This window comes from Pomacea canaliculata, linkage group LG2 (assembly GCF_003073045.1).
Source record: "Pomacea canaliculata isolate SZHN2017 linkage group LG2, ASM307304v1, whole genome shotgun sequence".
Taxonomy (NCBI): Eukaryota; Metazoa; Mollusca; class Gastropoda; order Architaenioglossa; family Ampullariidae; genus Pomacea; species Pomacea canaliculata.
In genome coordinates, this window is record NC_037591.1 from 2,525,509 (window position 1) to 2,548,414 (window position 22,906).

A 22,906-nucleotide genomic window follows, 5' to 3' on the forward strand; every position below is an offset into this window, starting at 1 on the left:
TCAGGAACACCTGTGTAATTTATGGTCTTCCCAACTCCATCAAGTGTACGCCATGCACTGCGCTGTTTGTACGAATTGGTTTTCGCAAAAAAAAAATCTGACCTGTTAATGTGCAAAAGTATGGTAATTCTGACCATGTTCATATAGTTTATTTTTAGTATCTACTATCTAAACGAGCTCAAACAGAACCAAGCACATTTCCTGTTTGTTGTCCAGATGGAAGACAAGCTGTCATAACCGCAGTCACCAACAAAGAGAAAAAAGGGCATCAGAAGGGGTTGGGGGGTCAGGTACACTCCAACCCCTGTCGAGCATCAACAATATAGCTGTTGCTTCACTGTTGTCATGTTTTAAAAATGAAAATCGATGATATTGCAAAATGTTGCGTACGCTTTAATATACTCTTTGTTTGAAGCAACACTCTCGATGCGCCTACACGAACTGGTGTGCACGGTGCACACAAACACGCGCGCGCGCGCACCAACACACACAACACTACCGGGGATAAGTGGGCGGAGCTTAGTGGCCGAAATTTTATCCAATCCGGAGCAAGCATCGCGTGTTGTTGTTGGGCTGCAAGTTGTAGTTTGTTTGTGGTGTGCTTCAGCTTCATAGCTACACAGCGCACCGAGAGGAGTCAACACGCAGTCTTTTTCTTCTGCAGACTATATCATCAGCGTTTATTATTATCATCTTCGCTTTTTAGTTCGGTACAAGGCACTGAAGGCCATTTCCCGACTCCTAATTTGGAGAGCGAGGCTAACCGCTGCACGCAGAGCCAGAGGAGCAGACGACAACTCTGAGCGATAAACAGTGGAACAGAATCGCAAATAATATAGCACCGATAGATCTACCACTGACGTCAGATCGATGCTCGTCTTCTTACAACTTTGAGCACAGCTGCCGTTACAGACTGTACGCGCATGCATGAAGGTAAGTCCCGACTGTATATTTGTTTTGATTTCCTTGGCTCGCTCATGTTGCCACCATGCTGCTGGCCCGGACTACTTCGTAGTAGCAATAGCGTTTAGTGCGCAGCGGTAGTTTCATGTTTTTGCGTTTTCATCATCTGCAAGTAATTTTCGCTTCAAGAGGTGCTTAGATCTATGCTCATGCAGCTTGATCAATCGGTGCAACCTCGAAGTTCGCATGAACTGAGTTGGCGGGGAGCTGGTGGTCGCATCTCGTCTCTGTGACCTACATTTCAGTCGTCTCAAACACGTCTGACCTCGCTACAAGGGCTATCAACAGTCGACACAGCAGCCTTCGTAAAGTCTGTCAGTAATTTGGCGCTTAACTCATCCATTTACAAATAACTACATACTGTTTGCATACGAAAAAATACTATTAGTTTTTTTAAAATAAGATGATGGGAACCTACAGATGGCAGATAAACTGCAAAAATATTTTACAGTCGACTTGCGGTTTACGCGAATTTGTAATAACTCATTTTTTTAGTTTGTAAAAAAGAATAAATTAAATTAACAACATAAAGAAACCAACAACGCAAAGAAATAAAAAAGTTGCAGTAAGGGTAAAACTGACTGCTGTGTGTAGTTTTTATGTATGTTACCTTTAAGTACCACCTTAGGTGTAACCGTAAGTGTTTTCTGGTGATCCACCACTACTGAGGTCAAGCTGACAGAAAATGGGCTTTAGATAGAAATGGGCGCCCGCTTATGCTTGTCGGTCAGTTTGCCTTTGTCCTCACACTGACAATGGGTCTTATGTTTACTTTATCCTTAACCTGTGTTAAGATGCAAAAATATTGCTCGAACATCAATAGGGCTTGAGATGAAAGTAACACAGCTAACTCAAACTGGCTTGAAAGGCTGTATCATGTGAAAAAAATTTAATATTGTTTGCTAGATGTGAGAACAGCGAATCAACAACAAGCATGGAAAAAAGCTTGGTAGATGAAATGATAATAAAAATGTTTAATCATATGCAAAAGATGGGTAAACATGACCATTATTACTTAAGATGGTTTTCACCTGATGTGACTTTTTAAATCATGTGTCTGGGATGCATTTCTCTATATCAGCAATAGAAGGAAATGAAAAATAATGTTACTGAAGAATAATGGCTAAATTGAAAAGTGTTTTTAGTTGAGGCTTTTCCACTTGCTGGAGGGAGCACTAAGTTATGGGTGCATCAGTCTGGTCATTCACAAGCATCATGCATTCCTTTAAATCAAAGTTTTGCCTGTAAAAATAAGTACTGAAGAAAATGCATTTGGTTTCAGTGATAGATATGCAAAGTCACCATCTGGGTCTGAAATTTACCCACATTTTCCTGCACTAACTACTGTTGAGAAACAGTTTCAAGACAAGTGTAATCAGGAAAGGGTTGAGAAGGAACTCTTTACCATGCCCTATCACCTACTGTGAACTTTGGACCTTGGGAACAACTTGTACCAGTATTGACAATTCTACATGTCTTGATGCATGCTTACATAATAAACATGCATGCTAACTTAAGAAACATGCATGCAAATATTAAACCATTACTTTCCCTTTGTCCACGCAGGTCAAGACAACTGGCAAACATATTGGGGGGTGGAGGGGTGAAACCCACTTTAATTTTCTTTAACAATACCATATGTCCTTGAGTTTGGTGTGATTAGCCTGTGTACAGCATAGCACTTTCATTGTTACCATGGTGTCACAGGGCAGCTGCCTACTTCAAGGCTTTTCTCTGTGAAGTGGGCCTCTGCAAACACTGTGACCTAAGAACCAGAGAACACACTTTGTATGTGAATTGCTACATACTGTTTACAGGACTACTTTTACTTAGACAGTTAAAGATAAGTTAAGAGCATTAAGAAAACATTTTTATTTCAGATTAAGAGAAGTTAGGTGTTTCCAAGACATCTTGAAAACAATGCAACAAAAACTAATATGCATTCTGTTGTTACAGATGATCTCTTCATTCTAACTCCAGACCATAATTTATAAAATCATTGGCATGAACAGCTCCTTAGTTTAGGAAGATACTTGATTATGGTGTGAAACTATCATTTCTAACAATAGGTAGCTGAAAGCATTGTTCTAGTGGCAGAAATTCAAAGTTTGCTTGGTTGATTACATGCTCTGATTCAGCGTCATAATACAAAATATAAAGGCAAGATAAATAAATAGATTCTTTCACATATCTAGCATATATTTAGCATGCTGACATAGCATTGTGTAATGATGATGAACTAACATCTGTAGAGTAACTGAAAGATGATGTCTAACTTTTAAGAATGGGGCTGTTTATCATTTAGCACAATCTATATCAGTGCTAGGTAAAGTCTCTGAAATATATACTAACCAGCATCTGATTACAGTGAAAGCTGGGTTAGTCCTGACCATGGTCTTCATATTTGCTCCAGGGTTACTCAGGTAGTAAAGCTGCATATTCTATAAACGCTATGTTCTTTTCATGGCACTCACCTTTACCTGAAGTACTGATAGTCGACACCTGCAGACCACCGTTGTGGTGCTGTTTTGGATGTGTTTTGTAGTCAAGGGCCTCAGCTTCAAGTTTCACCTGGTTGTGCTGAGATAAAGGGTGTATTTTAAGTGTTGATATCGTAGAATACAAAATGGTTTCTATGGAGTCTCGGTCGTCTGACCTTTCTCCAAACTTGCGTCAGCACATTGAGAAGACAAAACGACGTCACGCTGGATAAAATTATCCACCAATCAACGCCAATCTTATATGTGGCTTTGTACGCACGATCGTGCTAGACACACATTGCCGTTACCCTCAGTCTCGACATCAGCTGAGCGGAGCAAAAGGTGAGAAGGGCGAGAGAGGGGCAAGAGCGATAGTGTCATTTGGTGATTTAACTGTCAGTAGTCCATGGATTCTCTTGTTACCCTGGTCGCTGAAGTAGCTACGCTTACATGGTTGACCTGATCAGACATTTGCCGGTAAGTGGTAAAGAATGATCTTCATAGAACCGCGAACTGTAATATCCATATATACGTCTGTGATAGAACTGTGCGCTGGGTAAAGCTTTTCATGTTTTACAAATTATACTTAGGTGGAGTCTGTAAACATTGACCAGTCTCCAGTAGTGTATGACTTATCTAGACATGATTCAGTTTTACATTTAATTACGGGTTGTGCTAGTCCGTCCACATAAGTTGTTGATTGTGTATATATATAGTAAAAGGGCTGAGTAGGCATATAGCTGAACCGTTTTGATGATCGTAACATAAGAAGAAATAGAAAGCAACGCTACAGTACAAGTAGAGACGAAACCAGTGAAGATATGACCATACAAGTCACAGCCAGCTTGCTGTTGAGGCTAAGGGTTTGTCAAGAATGTTTACTAGGAGAGGGTGGTATGCCTAGTGATAGAAAACTTTAATCGCGAAAAAGAATTAAAAGGGGGAGTCTGACTTCATGACAGGGAATTCCTGGGAACGGACTCCTTACAGTGGCTTACACGCTACCTGATATCTTTGGAATCGCCCAGATATAGGCTCTCGTAGGCACTGATCGCTGTTACACCACGGACTTTCCGAATGTTCAGCCAGGATGATTATATATATATAGCTTATATATATATAGCTTATATATATATAAAGCTTACGTTTAGTTTGTCAGTACCTTTAGTAGACACGGAAGCAACCTTGAAACGTGAAGGTTTTCACCTTAGTCTCCGCTTTGCTGACAGGTAAGGCAGAGCGGGCGAGGGGGTAGGGTGGGGCGGAGGGAGAGACTTTCGCAACGTCCTGTGGGCACTGAGCCGTGTCAAGGACTTGGTCGACATGTTGAACAAGAACAACTTGCTTACCCTCCCGCCCTCCCTCCAAAACATAGCGTCAACATTTGTTGAGCAAAGCCTTGCAAAGGCCACGTTCGTAAAAAGCTATACTTCTTGTTTAACGGTTTAAAATTAAACCTGTGAGCAGTTGTAAACGCTTGTTAAATAATGAACATTGGGTTCAAGATCGTGCTTTCTTGTAAAATGGTGAAAGTAAAGATCGTCCCATAACTATTTTTTAGAGCTGATTGTTGGTTCTTGAGCCAGCTTTTTTTGGGGGGAGGGTGGGGGACGGGGGGGTCAAGATATCGAATCGGCGCACCTCTGGTTCGGAGGGCAGTGGTCTAACCTGCTTCCCCTCACTTCTTAAAGCTACATTTAAATTAAGATCAACCTGAACGGATTGTGTTTTATTTTAAGATATGAGTAGATACAGGCAATATAAAAACTAACCTGTAAATTTCAGCCTCCATAACCCATCCGTTAATTAATTGTCCGCTACGATTCGCACCTGCGATCAACGAACGCCATAACCGTGTACTACGTCACGCTAACAGTGTACTACGTCACGCCGTTTCTTCTTATTGTTATCGGTGTATTGCTTCATAATTCTTGAGGTACTTTACATTAAACACATATTTATTTTATATGCATTTTATGCACACAGCCACTCCGTTACATCTGAATAACTTCCTGCTCCGTACTTCTTCTTACGACAGGGAACGCCCACAATACTATATGGGAACCTTTTATCCACCTTGTTCAGCACCTGAGTTTGTTGGACCCTTATTCTTCCTAGCTAAGAACGAAACGGCCATCAACGATGATCGCTGAACCAGGTTCAGACCTGCTAAGATCGTTCAGCTAAGACAGTTTTAGCGGAGGGTTCGCAGCTGTTAGTGCACTTGGCGTTGAAAGTGTGCTCGCCTCAGGGACTGATAAACTCTTGTCCATCCAAGCCTTCATTTGGCTTGAAAGCACAAAGCTGTCCAATATTCAATATTCACACTTTGCCGTTTCAGAAAAAAACTTTGTTAACAGTTACAAAATCATCAGTCTTTTTAATTTTAGCACGACAAGCTTGGCATTGTGTGGATGATCAGAGAAGCATTAGGGCAGGGACAAATATCACGTGTGGTAAAAGTTTTTATATGTGTCATGTTAAAACTTGGTCAAAAACTCGGTCATGCATTCGTTCATATATTTGTCCAGTTAGAGCCTTCTTTAAGATGGACGATACGGCGTAAAGTTTATCGGCATGTGTACAGCACTTTGTTCACTCACGACACACACACTCACACACAATGTTTACTCCACAAGTCATCTGCTCTGAGAACGCACGGTGTCTGCGTGTTGCATCAGCCAGCATGTGAGAGGCGGACGAGGTGACTTTCATGTTCCTGTGACTCCATCACCGCGGGCACTGTGCCTTGGGAGGTCAGGAGATGACAGTGACCCTCGTAAAGACGACAGAGGAAGAGATATTAATTCTTTCCATCGGACTGGCCCGTATGTCAGATATATATATAAATTGACCCAAAATATTCATAAAATGGGATGAAAACGTTGGTCTCCTTAAGTATCTCGCTATATGAATCCACTGCACATTGTATTGTCTCTCATTTGAAATGTTCATGCTGTCGTTGAAGGGGACGTGGAGTAAAGTGTTAATTAACCTTTAACTAGATAATTATGATCTGTATAGATTGTAAGGACATTTTAGTTGGGGACTAACCGTATGAAGTGGAAGTTTTGAAAGAGCATTGCACCTGTTAGGCATGCCGCTTACTTGTACTTGGCTTCTATAGGTCACGTTCTCCCCAGTATTCAAGATTCTCCCTGTGTGTGTATGCGCGCACTTGGTTTACATTCTGACCCTTCTCTCACTCTCCTAGTCGTACATGCAAGTCTCGCAGCACGTGAACAGCTCGTGGTGTCGGCGGATCTGCTGCTGGACACGTGATGATAAGTGAGGCTAGAACAGCGCCGCTGGGTGGTGCGTTCCTGCTGATGGCCTCGTGCTGCGCCAATAGATCATTGTTCTTGTTGTCAGCAACTTCTGCCACTTGCTCATTCTGGATGCAGTCTATCACACGCTAACGAGAACGACTTCTGTGAACGCAAGGAATCACCGTGACACGTGACAGGCACTCGATTAAAGAGTGAAAAAGGTGTTTCTACCCTCGTGTATTACGAGGCTGTCTGCTCAGGTATTGCCGACGGACAGATTTCAGCTGACCCAGAAGAAGAAATAAATGAGGCTTACGCAGGCAGGCGACAACAACACGATGTTGACAACGTAGCATGAGTGCACGAATTGGTTCACGTGATGTATACGTGCTTCTGCGGAGGTAGGGTATGTTTACACAGAAAATCGAACCCTGTTGGGTTTTATTATCTTTCCCCAAACCCAAAAACATTACTAAGGTACAGGTGGGGAACACAATGTGTCTTGGTTTGGTCTGGTGTCGTGGTCGTCCTGGACGCTGACTTGCTGTCGTTGGTCGTGCTGTCAGTTTTGTTGAAGGCGATAAGATTTCTACCTGGTCATTAGTAGACTATTTTTAGCTCAGTTGATTGCCACGTGCAGTGACGCTCTTTGTGACGTGTCTGAAGTGCTTTGGAGGGAATCTTGGATCTTGAGCGTAGGGTTAGCTGGAGCTGGAGACACTGACCATACACTCGTTTGTCCGGAAGGACTTTTTTTCGGTCAGTAGTGCGCTTGACGTTGAAGAATGCGCCGTTTCAAAGTTTGCGGAAGAATAATACCTATCAGCCGACAACTACCATGAAAACATGAATTTTTGTCCTCACATCCCTCAACGACCTTCGAAAACTGCTTGGCCCAGTGGTAGTCAGAAGCCAGCAAACATTTGTCTGTAACTTCAGTCACGTGATTCAACAAACCTCAACGTCTGGAGTGAAATCTGCTCAACATCGTATAAACATCTTTGCTTTCATCGTAAATTGTTTTCAGTGAATCTCAGTTGGAAAATGTATGTTTAACTCTGTAAGTCTGTCAGTGTTTTTAGTCATACACAGACCACAAACGGAAAACGTGGCCTGGCGTCGTGCCAAGCATTTGACCGACTTCTGGAGGCTGTAGAAAGAGCGACATTGTAGACAGCTGTCTACTGTTGTACATCCGCATCCCCCAATAGCATGCTTGTTTACTCGTGCACGCCTGTCGGAAGTGATACTTTCAGAGCTGAGGTCGTGCATGCATCTCTGGTTGTTAGAAACCGGATCGGCCTGGTTCCCAGACCAGCGACAATGTGCGGTGTCGCGTAACTGCCGCGCGGCACCACGACCGCTTGGAGGCGCAGTGTCGTCGATGCAGGTGAAACTCTCCCCCCATGTTTTGTCACCATTTGTATGGAGTGAAGAAACGCCGATGACCAGTCATAGTCGGCTTTGTTGGAGGAGTTATGAAGAACTGCTGCCTTCTCCTCCATCCCCTCGGTTCTCAACCTGTGTGGGTTGCTGACAAGGGGGCGCGAAGGTGGTCATCTTTTTCAAAGTTTTCATATCTCATATCGGTATTAGTGACATGAGCTGGCTAAGGGGAGAGCGAGGACCTACCTTTTATTGTCTGTGGGGTGTCACAAGTAAAACGCTGAGAAATGCGGCTGTAGCCTCCCGACGATAAGAAAGCTCATTCGTTTGGGGTTTTTTTTTTTTTTTTTTCGTTGTGTGTAGTAACAGATCCTGTTTTTTTTTATCCTCTCACTAGGACAGACATCTTTAGTAGACCATGACAACATTTTATTTTTACAAGCAACGCTTTTGACGGGTTTCGTAGGCAGGATTTCTGAACACATTTTACATTTCCTGTGGTTTGTGGAGAATTTTCCTCTTTACGCTTTACTAGTACTCTTCGTGTTTATTATTATATAAGCTCTTTAAAGTTAAGAGTTTATTGCTTATTCATGGGTTGGACGCGTTGGACGGTTGGGCTGAACTTCAAAAAGTTAAAGCGGATCATAACAAAAACTTTCGGGAACCACAAGCGATACATATCGTAAAAGTCAAACCCTTACTATACTCTGAGAATAACTTCTTGTTGATGTGCTCGCGAGATTTGTTGTGGTTTCGGCCTCGAGCAGGTGTCTGATCCTAAGCCCTCCTGCAGCTTGAGCAGCCTCGGGCAGCTGCGGTCTTAGCTCTGCCACGACATTAGTATCGGGTGTCCGGGTAAAGGCAGGGTCGTGATCGGGGCTCAGTTTTGTTATACTTGTACTTCAGATGGAGGATGGGGGGAATGTGGCCTCGTCATCACGCTGACATCGCGGACAGGTTTTGCTATATTTTCTTTCGTTCGTTGTTTCTGTAGAGTGTCTTGGTGTTAAAGCCACACCAGAGCAGAATTTTGTGTAAAATGAGAAAGATAAGATTCTAATTTACGATGTGAGAGTCATTAGTCCTCTGTCATACGTCTTCAAACCTCTACGAAAATGATCAACTTGACTTCGTAAAGAAACGTGTGTAACCCAGTCAATAAACGCCTTCATTGATTGTTTTTGCGATATAAGTCTAACCATGTTCCCACTTGAGTTCACAGATGTAAGGTTAGTCTGTTTGTCTTGATGTTTGTATTTTGCGAACCGAAAGGAGGAGCTATTTGCAGGCATTGCGCGTCTTTTGTGTTATTTAGTGTTATTTTATTTAAAGAAAAGGTTTCGAGTGTGCCTTTAAATTCGTGACTCATCGAGCTCACGCAGCCTAACGTTGACGACTGGTGATGCGGTCGGTTGGAGGGATCTACCACCCACCCCCCCTCTCCCTCCTACCCTAGCGGCCTCCACGCAGCGTGTTTGGCAGTTGGTGCACTTGTCGGGTGCTGACGTCACTATTGACTGACATCCAGACTATTCTGGGCGTCTTCAAGTCTTATCCCTGCTTGGGTCACGTGACCGCCCTAACGTCTTTGAACAGACTTATCGTCTTTTCTGAAGCTTAGGTAAAAATAGCAGCACTAGGAGAACGCATGCTCACTCAGACAGGTGTACATCGACGCAGCTAGGTGAGCCCGGGATCAAAGTCCCTCGGAAGTAAATCCTCTTCCACAAGCGCAACGCCCGAAATATCAGCAATGATTATGTGTTCTCTTCGATATCAGTCACTGTCTCGTCTCGTGTGATGCATACATTCTGACCTTTAAGTGCGATCATTAACGTCCAGAGTATCATCTTGCTGAGGTCTGACTGGAGCTTCTGGTCTCTCTGTGTCTCGCTAGCACTTACCCGTGTGGATGTCTTTGTGAGATGAGAATTTTACTGTTGTGATCTTCAGCAGGAGGTAAGCATCTATGTATTCAAATATATAAGACAGTCACCATAAAAGAGTTGCTTAAAGCAGGGTAGGCACTGGGCTATTATGGGTTTAGACTGAAGATATATTTTTGATCCCCCCCCCTCCCACACACACACACACAAAACTGTGCATAACACCGGCGAAAAAAAAAAACAAAACCATTCAGTAAATTTATAACCGTCAGCTCTACGTTTAAAATCTGGGGATTAAATATCAAGACCGACTCAGATAATACACAACAATCCTCCAGTCTCCCCATCTCTACCACCCGATGGCGCCCTAGAGGACTGCCAGCTACTTCGCCAGTAGAACCGGCTCTCGATGCAAGCTCCTTGTATTGTTGCAGCACGTGGCACCAGGTTACAAGGCTGCTTTGCCATAAAAATATTATAGCTTTAATTGATGGCTTGGTGTAAAACACCAATCGTCCCCCACAACACACACACATCATAAAACACTATACTTGTTGCCGCGAACCCGCATTTTAAAGACCGAACAATATTGTATAATTCTTTATTTTTTTATTGTTTTATGAGAGTTTAAAACTGATATAAAACTGAAAAAGATACACTGAAATAAGTACTTTGAACCTAAAAATGTCCTAGCAGCAACAAGAATCCAGGTATAATTTCTTTTGGCAAATACACCTCGCGAAGCGTTTAGTTTCGCCTGATTTATTTCCTTCGGCAGAGATTCTCTGTAAACACCGCAGAAACAAGTTGCTCGGAGCGGATAAGATATAGTTCATGAGAGCTTTAACAGACCTGGCATCTTACTGCTCGGCCATTTTCGTCTGTTTCTCTCTGACCATCGTCCGACTGATCGACAGACCTCTCTCAGACACGCACGGCTACCAATCTCAGTTGATATATTTATTGTAGACTGTACAAGTGCGGGGCTGTGGGTCAAGGCTCGGTGCTGTCAACACTGTGCGCGCGTCTGATGGAAGTGTCAAAGGTCACCTGCTCGCTGATGCAGCATGTGTGCATGATGGGAGGTGGAAGATGATTCAGCGAACGAGGAACTCTGGCTACATTTGATGAAGGGTTGCTGAAGTGTCTGGGTCTCTACATCTCGGGGTTTTTTTTTCTCTCTCTCAGCTGATTTCTTATTTTTGTTGTTCTCCCTCAGATGGTGTGCTTGTGTCTATGTGGGTGTAAGAAGAGAGAGCTGGTGAGTTTGAATAAGCCAAAGCAAATTTACTGAGTAGTATTTACTATATTTGGTTAAAGTGAGGAAACATTTAATTATGACAAATATTTAGTGTAGAATCACAACACCACCAGAGAGAGGGAAGTGTGCGTGTGTCTGTGGGGGGGGGGGAGGGGAGGGTGAAGGGCAGACAAACAAGGTCAGTAACTAATTTTCTTTAAAAAAAAAATCCCTGCACCTACCCGCCGCTGAGTTGGCAGGTGGCGCGGCTGTGACAACAGTTCGATGTGGAAGGTTCAGTGGGTCAGCGACACGGACTTGTTTTGGTCGCTGCAGCAGCCATGATTCAGCAGCGCACAGGCTGCAAGTGGGTCAAGGCCCTCAGAGCCCAGAATAGCTGGAAGGAAAAACAAGTGATCGATACGTCAGCCGAACGTTAACAGTCGTTTGATGTCCGTCGTTCATCGACGTTAACGACGACTGAAAGGTCGTATTCTTTGATTTGGTGCTTGAGGTTCTTAAACTTCCAGCTTATAAATATATTACCAACAACAACAACAATTACACTTCCCCACAGGTCTTGAAGCACGCAGTAAACGGATTTTTGTAAAGAAAATAAAAATAGGTGTTTTGGCACTACTGACCGACCAATTTATTTCCAAGTGCAGACAGATGAGCTGGGTGGGTGTGCAGCGGGTAGGTTGCAATCTGTTGTGCGGCGCTGCTGTGCAGCAGCAACAGCTGAGAGAGATGTTGTGATAAGGCTTGTCGACCGATTTCCGCACCCCACTCCCTGGTCCTCTTTAGATAGCAACACCATCCCCCCCTCCCACTGCTTGCTGGGCGGCCAAGTTTCTGGCAGCAGCGCGTGACATGGAAGCATGGAACAGGCTGTGGACGGTCTACTGATGCGAGTGCGCGCTGTGAACGTGTGGACATTCCCCCATCACACGCCTGATACCGTTAACTTCATCCTATAATTTGATTGATTATATTTGTTCTTCGTGCATGCATTTCTGTTTACATTATACTGTTCCACAGAAAGCATTTAACACTCAGGCGAAGTCCTTTTGTTGCTATTTACAGTTGTGCTTCCACTTTGTGCTTTCTGCCAAGTCCAATTGTCACTTTACTCAACCTTCTTTCTGACTTACTCCTTGTGTGTGTTGGGGGTTGGTGTGTTCCCGTCTCAGATTTAAACTTCATATTAAAGGAAAAATTGTGCGGATGGAAAGAGGGTAGCGTCTGATTGTGTGTACGCGCAGATTGAGCGAAAGGCTTATTGCGTCGTTAGAAAAATTTCCTCATTATGGAAAGGTGGTTTCTTCGCTCATGTCACTTGGCAGGAACGAGCATTCTCAACCTCAGTTATCTTTCCTGTGTTTCAGAAACCGCAGTAGCGGACGTGGCATTCTGACCTGTTGACTTGAGGACATCTCTGAGGCCTACACGCTGGAGCCACATCTTGGCGCATTTGTTTCACTGAGCGCCCCTGATGTCCACCAGCACGTCACTTCCCGTGCACACCCGTGCAGAATCATCTGCACCCTGAACGGCTTCTCGCTACGGAGCCGAGCCACAGAGTTGCGATTTCTCCCCGGTAGACCACGACAAGCACAGTTGCGGGCGTACGGCCTTCTGGAACAGTTTGTGTTTAGGAACTAATCTGTAAAGTGGGTTAATTGAAAAAAAAAAAAAAGGCAGCAGTAGTTTTTCAAGATCTCTGGTCGTCCCCTGACGTGATTCGAAGCGATGAGGGAGTTTGGCACGCGTGCCTCCTGAAGACAGGTGTAAAGAAAACTGTACTGGTCACATCCGGTCCCTTACCGCTTTCTTTGAGTTCATCATCGCGCTGACACATTCATCTGCCTACAGCTGCTTACCAACACACACACAAAGTCCTTGAATGGATCGCCGACGTGCCAACACGATGAGTTCCGTGGAATCCACCTCGCCGCCCACAAACTACAACTTCCTCTTCGACTGCATCATCAACAGCTCCACCAGCGACAAGAGCGACACCAACAACGTCTTCCACACCGACGAGGTGGACGACGAGGCGGTGGACAACTTTTTGCTGCGCGGCCGCCCTCGGAGTCGCTCGTTGTACAGCAGCCCACGGCCGCTGGTGTACATCACGCGGCGGGTGCCGCAGCACGGTCTGGACGTGCTGCTGCCGCACTGCAACATCAGCCAGTGGGACAGCGAGGAGAGCGTGCCGCGTGGAGAGCTGCTTCAGAGCGTGCAGGGCGTCCACGGCATCCTCTGCATGCCCAGTGACGTCATCGACGCCGAAGTGCTTGACCAGGCCGGTGAGTCTCTCGCTTGTGTGTGTGCTTCATGGTGTGAAAACGTGCTGAGATTTTGCATATTTGGGATTTCATGGCAGGTGAATGTGCGTGTGAGTCGATTGCCTGGATCGCCTTGGGTGTGGACAGCTGTACTTCAAGAGTGGGAGAAAGAGGGAGGTCCACATTTTGGATCACTGGTCAACGTGTTGAAAAATGCTTGGTGGTTGTTGCACTCGACTTTGAAGGAAAAAGTCGCTGGATCGAAGCCGAAAACCTTTTTTAGTGTTTATGATTTACCATGCCGCATAGTCATATGCATGTGCTTACGTAAAGAAGAGCCGCGTGTGCACATAGACCCACGGACCCTCGCCACCACTTGCAAATAGTTTTGCCACACAGTCTACACCGTCATCGTGCACTTGTGACTTTTCAAAATGCCCAAGGTAAGCAGAAGCGCTTTAGCGACATTTAATTGTGCAGAAACCAAAGAAACTTGGCAACAACCCATGTTTACCGCGTGGAAATCGGTGGCTGACTGACTTACCTGCCCCTGCCTGAGGAGATTGTTGTTGACTAGTAGATCACACTTCGTAAGTCAAAGCTGCACCGATCCTTTTGAAAGCTTTTGTTTTCTGACCCCAGGACGGCGCACTTTTACACCCCGGCCTGGACCATGACCCTGCTCGTAGACATGAACCGTGCACGTGACTGGATAACTCAGTCGCCTGGCTCGCCATCCTCCGCCCCTGACCTTGTTTGTCTTAGCATGTTGCTTGGGGCTAGCCATCATGCTTATTAACGGGATTGTAAAGCCAAATACTCCATACACTCGTTGTGCTGGGGGAGGGTAAATCGGTGGGTTTGCTTTTGTAAGTGACAAAAAGTACACAAAAAGTGTACATTACTTATGGTGTACGAGCAGTACTGTAGCTTTTAAAGTAGCTTCACTTTTGTAACTATTCCTATAGTCTCTTGGACTCAAATGAACGCATAGTCCTCCCAGCTTTTTTTGCGAATCCTCAGCTATATTCATGCAGTTAAACGACAGGAAATACAAAGTTTCTGGTAATTACTCAACGGGTCGCGGAATGTTCGGCTGTTTACAGCCAGTCGGCCAACAAGTGGTGGAAGGAGGCGTTAGGCTCAAATACAGAACATCTGCCGTCAGTTCAGGCCCCAACGGGCCGTTTGCACAATAATCTGTTTCGACTATAGGGTTTTAACATCTTCGAGAACCTTATGATTGCCCGCTAGTGGGACCGTAGTGGGAGCTTGTCTGTGGATGTTTGTTTGCAGGTGTGAAAAGTGAGATGCACCAGCTGATGCTGATGCTAATGCATTGCGTAGACAAATCATCAGAGCCAGAAACGCCACGCAGAATATGGAGGCCAACGAATTTACTATGCAGCTTCACAACGAGCTGAGGTGCAGGGACTAAACCACCCACTACTTTTTCTGGGCGAAGACCGGTGAACTTTGAACGGGTGGGATTGATCATACCCCGTATACGTCGATCGTATGCGCTGTTCTAAAAGTGACGGCGATCTTTGACCTCGGCGTCTCTTGCCAGACGTAATGGGTTAGGATAAACATGGAGTAGGTAGGTGTGTGTGGGGGCGGATGAACAGAAGGAGGCAATGAATCCTAGTGAAGTGCTGATATTATCAGCCTGTTGTGTAACCGTTTGTCGGTCTGTTTTGTGACTCAGACTGAGCAACACTGGGAATCGGAATCCCAAAACGTAAATCATAAAGAAGCCGGTGGGACTAGGCGTCAGTTTGTGAACAAATTACCTTCATTACCTGTCCATGGTGTGTGGTACGTGAAACTGTCACGCACGCATGTTTGTCTTGGGAACGTCACAAACTGCTGTTTCGATCGTTTTCTCAGTGCCGGTGAGAATTCGCACCTGTCGCGCGAGATGAGATGTGGCAATGATCGCAGGTGTTTGCGGCACCGATACTCGAAGAGAGCACGAGAAGTTACAGGAGTCGGGGAGGGAGGGAAAGAAAACGATGAAATTGTTCATTAATTGTTTAAAGTTTTGTTCAGCTGAATTTACAAGTGTCCTTGTTCGATGGCACATGCAACCCATTCAGTAACTGACCATACAAATATTGACCAGAACTAAATCGACTCCATTGTAATGCAGTGTTGAGGGATTCAAATAACTGAGATATCTACTTAATGTAATGTAAAAATAAAGAATATGACAACGAGCCGTCAGTATGATTAACCAGGTATCCTCCCATCGTTTTGGACGTAGCTCTCAGGGTTAGTTGTCAGGTCTAAAACATAAAAATATCTCTGAGTGACCAGGTGGCTTGAGGGGGAGCCTAGAGGTAAGCCATGATACAAAAGCAAGAAAGTCAGGGAAAATTCACTCATATATACAATATAAGCAACCAACTGTAAATCCAAAACTTCGCAAGAATTTCTGCATGTGTTTTTGCGTTATATCGAGTCTGTTAAAGGATTATATAAATTAATTTTACCACTTCTATAAGTTATGTTGAAGAAGGTTATCATAATTTTTGTCACCTGTGAAATAAACTAAATGTTGGATAAAATTTTTTTACTTGGAAAGTAAAATGCAGCTTGTGGATTGTTGATTGCCAGGTTCAACCCTGCGTGCAGTAGCAACACTGTCTGCGACCACAGACCACATAGACAAGGAAGAGTGTGCACGCAGAAACATCAAGGTGTTGTCATGTCCTCCTCCTGACCTCAGTGCCCAGGCAGACCTGACAGTGGCTCTCATCTTGCTTACCCTAAGAAATGCTGCTGAGGGTGAGTACTGCTTATTGCAGTTCAGCAAGTAGTTTTAGAAAACATAATACAGCTGTGATGTTCTACCTTTCTGAGAATCACCATCATCTCATATGTATGTGTAATGAAATGTGCATCAAGATTGATATTGTAGTTAAGGTACAGTTTATCTTTTTTTTCCTTGTCTTATGCTCATGCTGACCTTAGCTCCCATTGATTATAGCTTTGATGTGAATGTATTCATTATTTTTGACCTAGTGTCACAAACATGACCTCTTTGGTGTTTGAAGCCTAATATCTTATAAACCCTGTAAGCTAGCCTTCAAACATCACAACAAGTCATATCTGTAGTGGGGACTTCATAGCCTGGTGGTTAGTGCCACCATGACTGATGAGCAAAAGGTCACTGTGTGAATCGCACTTGGGCCTGAGGCTAAAACCTCCCCAACCTACCTGGCAGGCTTCCACAAAAAATGGAAGCCAGATTTATGTGGGAGGGTAAAGGTGAAAGGAAAGTGTTTGGCTTCACCTACCAGTTGCCTTGCCTAAGACAGATCACTGAAGTGCACTGTCCGTATGGTCACTAGACTATGGGATCCTTTACCGTTTACATTTTATCTTTTTTTCATTAACAGAAGTGTGCTATTTGATAAGATTGTGAAAATTAAAATCATCCAATTAAATAGACGCTCATTTAAAAATGCCATTCTGGTGAATTTTGATCATTTGTCTTTGATGATAAGTGCATTTTTTATCATAATTATTTTACAGGTTTACACATTGACAATCTGACCCATGATACTACATGTGACCTGTTCAGTCTGACCCAAGGTAAACCTGTTGATGTCACTTCAGCCTGGTGGAGCAACCTTATTCAGTTCAAGACCTTTGGGGTGTACGGTTTTACATCTCTTGGAATATCAGTGGCGAAGAGGTTACGTCAGCTGGGTGCCAATGATGTCATCATTGCTGATCACTGTGCAGATAGTGCTGGCACAGCCACTTCAACTGAAGAGGAAAACAACAGAGTCAGAGAAGGGAGGAGATGGGAGAGTGGCAGGTTGTCACACTTGACCAGTTCCTTGCCCGATCAGATGTCATCTGTGTGTGCGATGCACATGCTACAGCACAGTCTGAGGCTGTGTTTGATGAAGATGCCTTCCAGAAGATGAAGACAGGTGCAATTGTGGTGAACTCTGATGGGGGCCATGCACTGAACTATATGGCCTTATACCAGGCCCTGAGGGATGGCCGGATTTGTGCCGCTGGGCTTAACACCTGTAACCAGATGTCAGTGCCATTCAAGTATCCCTTGCAGGGTCTTAGAAATTGTGTCTTCATGCCTCAGACACAGGAGAGTGGCTATGATCTTCGTCACAAGCTTTCAGTCATGATGGCAACCAATCTCCTGAAGGTCTTGAAAGAAACAGAGTAGTAGATTGAGTATACAGTGCTCAGATTTTTGCTGTGTTGATCTATTTTTAACACATGAAGTCTCAGTCTGTATGTTGATCACAATAATATCTTGTGGTTTGTCACACACCATTTGAGACTGAAATAGTCAAAGATAGACTGGACTATAGATAGGAGCTGTATTTTTGTAGTTCTGCTTCAAGTTTAAGGTGATGATGTCCAAATAAAAATTTGCTTTCTCATTTTGTTGGTGTTATTGGGATTAAATTGTCCATGAAAAAAAAATTTTCAAAAATGGGGCCAGTAGGGCAATCATGACTGAAGTAATTTTCTACTTAATCTCCTTTTCCTGGTAATTTCATGAAGCATCTGTAATCAAATAATTTATCATTGTTTAATCATGAGCTTGAGATTGCATAGTTCTTTACATTCATGTTTGTATGACATCTGAAGATAACTTTGATAAATAGTCCAGAAGATGACTTCAAGAGTCAGTGTACATTTTGACTTGGTTTTCACATGACGCAGTTCTGAAAAAAAATCATTTTAAATAGTTTTTTGTGCATATTTCTCAAAAAGATATTAAATGTTTATGTATATTGGTAATAACATGTATAGGATTGATGACAGTAATTTGATGAAAGAGAAACTTTTTTTCTTCAAAACAAAACCTGGAACATTAAGAAAGAGAATTTGTTTGTATGTGTGTGAAAGAGAGCATGTGTATGCATACACTACTGTAAGCTCATGTTCGCATGTACACAGGTATGTGATTTGTAACAGGAGTCACTACACAGGGCTATTATATGGAAACAGTTGGGCATGATAAATAGTATTACGTGTGACTAACCCTGACTTGCATTTGAAATAGATGCAATATTTTTAGCAATATTCAATGATATGATGAGGAGGTGGTGGCTTGTTTAATTTAAAATGCTGGCTTTGTGGTGCACACAGGTTTAAAAGTCTGTCCAAGGAGGAAAAAAAAAAGGGTATATGTGATAGGCATATGCCAAACTGATTTCTGGATTGTTGTATCACAGAAACAAGTGAAATGCAAATAGAGAAGTAGATAAAACATAGTCCAAAAGCTATTTTTTTGCCTTTAGTAAATATAAAGTCAGTAAAAGATATGTTAGCTATATGTTATATTGTTATCATTGGACAGTTTATAATGAAGTATTTTAATCCTTTGATATCATTAGTTGAATTATAATTTAAATGATAAAAAAATTCTGATTATGTAAAATGGTAGGTCGTGAAGATTGAATGCCAGTAATTGTTAAATTTTATGGCTGGCTCTTTGATGACCTCATTTCCTTCTAGCAACATGTTAATATTTTATTTTGCATTTCAAAAAGAATTTTTGTTTTAGGACAGAGAAGGTTTACTTAGCCTTTGAGTAAATTGTACTTTTGTGGCTATGGATATAATACCGACTGTAGTCAGTATAAGTTATTGGAATTGGAAAAATTGATAGTGTTTTCTTAAAACTGAAATTCTATGCTGTATTAAATTGAAAAGAATAATTAGTTATGGTGAAAATAAATGGGTAAGTAGATCTTGATGGCTCAAAGGATGAAAGGGTAAGCTCAACAAATTACCGAATATGATGTACATGTACATCTGTGCAAACTCTCTTAATGGACTTTGACACTCAGTTCTCTTAGCTTTTCCATTCAGTATCATTAAGGAGAGCTGAAAGCATGTGAATGTGTGCCTAAATAGTGTCTAAATGGCAAAAATACAACCATTGACAAGTTACGTAAGTATTTTCTGAGCAATTTATTTTTAAAGAAACCATGGTGGGAGAAAATATTACATATATAAAATGAATTGAAATGTTGATTAAAATATAAATTTACTAAAACAATGATTCCATTCTCTCTGTATATCATGACAGGACATACTGGAAAGACTCGAAATATCCCAGCATGCATTAAAATCTGAACAAGAAAGTCATGAGTTTTCCCCAGCTTTTATGGATCAGATAAAACCCTTTTCACAACACGATATATTTATGTAATTATAAGCAAGTTTGTCCTATACTCAACAGTCCGAGGGTGCAGTCTAACCCAATCTTGTATTGATGGGCTTCATGAAGATAGATGAAAATACTTTAATATGACATGTCACTGGCCTTATCTGCATGTGTGTGTTGTGTGTGCATGTGCTTGTGTTGGCATATTGACATACATGTATGGGTGTGTACATTTTGAGCAACTGTACAGATGTATTTTTAAATACCTGGAGGCTTTCATGTATTTTTCATAGCCTAAGTTTTATTGTTGTTGCCCTCTCCAGCCTTTGTGCCATCCATTCAAACTTTCTGTTTTCTTTTTGCGCAATATTCATTGTTTGTCATTTTGTTCCCAAGGTACAGTATTGGGCCTACCTTGGAACCACTGACATGTGTCTGAAGTTTTCTTTGCTACTTTATTCTATTCACCTATGTTTTTTGGTTTTGGCCCTTATCCACATTGTCCCTCTGAATAAATCTATTTTTCTCCCTTCATTATGTGCAGAAATACACAATTGAAATTACATACTTCAGCATTAAATTCAATTTTTAAGGTCAGCTCTAGCAAATGACTGTCAAAATGGTGGACAGCAGATGCAAAGGTACATTATTTGTCTTTTTTTAAAAAAAAAAATCTTGCTAAATGTTCTTACCCCTAAAAAAAGAAGCAGAATAAAGAGTTAGGAAGGGGTCTGACTTTGGATTTGGGAACTTAAACAAAGCAACGGCAGCTAATGAAAAAGATTTTACAATCGTTATTTGGGTGCTGTTGACTTAGTGCCCAGTATAAGACCTCTATTTTTATCTCACTCTTGCAATGGCTACAGTAGTATTTGTAGCACTATTTGAGAAATATTGGTGTTGATATATTTAATATTCATAGTTTGTTTTCAGGAGGATTCTGCACTTTAAAAATTATTGCTAAATTCAGTGGGTTCAGAAAGGCAAGAATGGACTCAATGGTTTTGAGAAATGTAGTAAAGAGATGCAAAGTATAGGCTAAAAGGGATGGGTAGATCTGATGCATCGGCATTGAGTGTTTTATAGAAAGCTTTCAATTACTTACTGTCAGAGAGCTTGGAGCACCACTTACTCTTTCATATCATTGCTTTTATTGTCCTATTTTATTGTGCAGTATTACTTAGTCATTTTTGTTTCTTTCTAAACACTGGGCTGTATTGAGAACAAAATGGTATGGTATTTACTGAGTGAGAATATATATGCAATGGGACAATATTGTATGTTTTTAGTAAGCAGAATTAGCACTGGTAATTACAGAATGAGAGACTCATTTCCATGTGTAAGTAATAGATGCATTTTGGAAAAAAAAATCAAGTTCTTTGACTCTATCTCTAAATGTTGCATACATTTCCCTCACATGATTTTTCTAAAATGTGATCTTGAGATCATTGAATGAATACCAGATCATGGAGCTTAATATTAAATTAAACTAGCTTTGTACATTTACTTTGGTCTGTTAATCTACTCAGAATTAACGACTTACAGACAAGTTGACTCTTTGGTTCTCATAGATTTCATCTCACTGTAGGTGTCTGATTTTGGAAAGCTTTTTACATTCAGTCTTCTTATGCAGTAAATGTTTAAAAATCCCTTATAAGAGCGCAGCGAGTGCTTTACTGCTGAATAACCAAACGAGAACTTTTTGCACACGACAGTAAGCGTCTGTCAAAAGTGTTCCCTATTACCTGAGCTGTGACAACATTTTTCTGACAAAAATCACACGTGAAATCCTCCACGACCATCACACTTCCATTTTATCGGCGGAAAGCCAATTTGTAACCTATGCTTTGAAGACTGATCTGATAGCAGGCACCAGCAGAGAGGTGTAAAACCAGCACCAGTCAAGGGACAATCGACTGACTGATAAAATCCTTAGTGAAAGTTACAGAATAGGTTAATTAGCATAACACTTTTAATAATGTGATAATGCCTCTTCGTGTAGAAATTACATGCCAGATAGTTCTAGATATGCCTTTTTTGATGATAATATATTGCACAGCAGACTTTTGTATTTTGAGTATTTTAGCATATGTTGGTGGTGTTCGCAGAAAGTGTAAGAGTGTGGACTTTTTTCAGTCATTGTGGTAACTTGAATTTGAGTTGTGGTAGCTTATGATGTAATGAAACATGGTTTTGGTCTATTCATGCTGAGGGTCAAGGATGTATATACACCACTTTTGTAAATATCCTTCTGGAAATGAAAAGTTTGGCGATTTATGGCATTTGGTGCCAGCAGTGGACATTTCAAATAAAATACTTAAAATCATGTATTTTATATTGTTCTTCTTGTTCCTAAGCACCCCCAGTGGAGCATAGGGCCGATTTTATATTGTAGAATGAGAGATCGTTTGAGACAGTGCGTACCGCTGGCGATGCCTTGCTTCCCTCTCCTTGCACACCTTTCTGTCCACAGGGTGAGTGCGAGTGTCGCGATCGAATGACTTTCAAACAGCTTAGCGCCCACTTTGTTAGTGTTCTCACCATGTTATTGGGTAGGAGAGCAGGTCCTGCATCGGTATGTATCCTCGATTTTGGAAATTAGGTGCCTTTAGTGCATCTCCAAACCCCTACAGACTGTGTGCATGCGACAAAACTATAGGTGTGCCGACTTCGGGCTCTGCTGGGTGGCAACTCTCGCAAAGCGTCAAAGACATAGTATCAATGGCCTAACCTAACCTGTAAAGTCTGTTAAGTTTGGTATACTACACGGGCTTCATATAGCCGCTGAAAATGCTGCTGGAGCTCGCGCTGAAGTTTTATGTTAATGTAAAAGATGGGTGATTAAGACTAGTGCTAAGTAAGGTAGGGTTAGGTCTAGAAAGTGAGACAGTCTTACGTCGAAACTGTAAAAGTTGAAAGAGGTATTTTTTATCCATTCTTTTTATATCATTAACTTGATGCTGGGTCGGATATTCAAAAGGTGATTGTGTGTGCACGCGCATGCTTGCCATATTTTGTCTCACCAGGGACGTAAATCTCCACGGTGTCGCATCCATCCTCTGACCCCTACCCCCTCATTTTTTCTGCACACACATGCTTTAGTCCATTTCGTCTGTAATATACTATGTCTTATATATATCGACTTTGGTGTTGTTGCTCAGTTACCGGTGAATACTAAATTGCCAGGCGCTGTATAGTTTAGGGGAAGTAATCCAGGCTTGGTAA

The 22,906-nt window shown here is 42.3% G+C and overlaps 1 protein-coding gene across 1 annotated transcript; it reads left to right on the forward strand.

Annotated features, from left to right (window-relative positions):
• Window positions 1-559: 559 nt before the first annotated feature.
• Window positions 560-22,009, forward strand: LOC112556418 (glyoxylate reductase/hydroxypyruvate reductase-like). The gene is given in 5 exon segments (XM_025225408.1): window positions 560-933; window positions 12,616-13,539; window positions 16,138-16,308; window positions 17,059-17,333; window positions 17,336-22,009. Coding segments are annotated over 4 exon segments (1,239 nt in total). The 5' UTR covers window positions 560-933; window positions 12,616-13,133; the 3' UTR covers window positions 17,723-22,009.
• The last annotated feature ends 897 nt before the right edge of the window (window positions 22,010-22,906 follow it).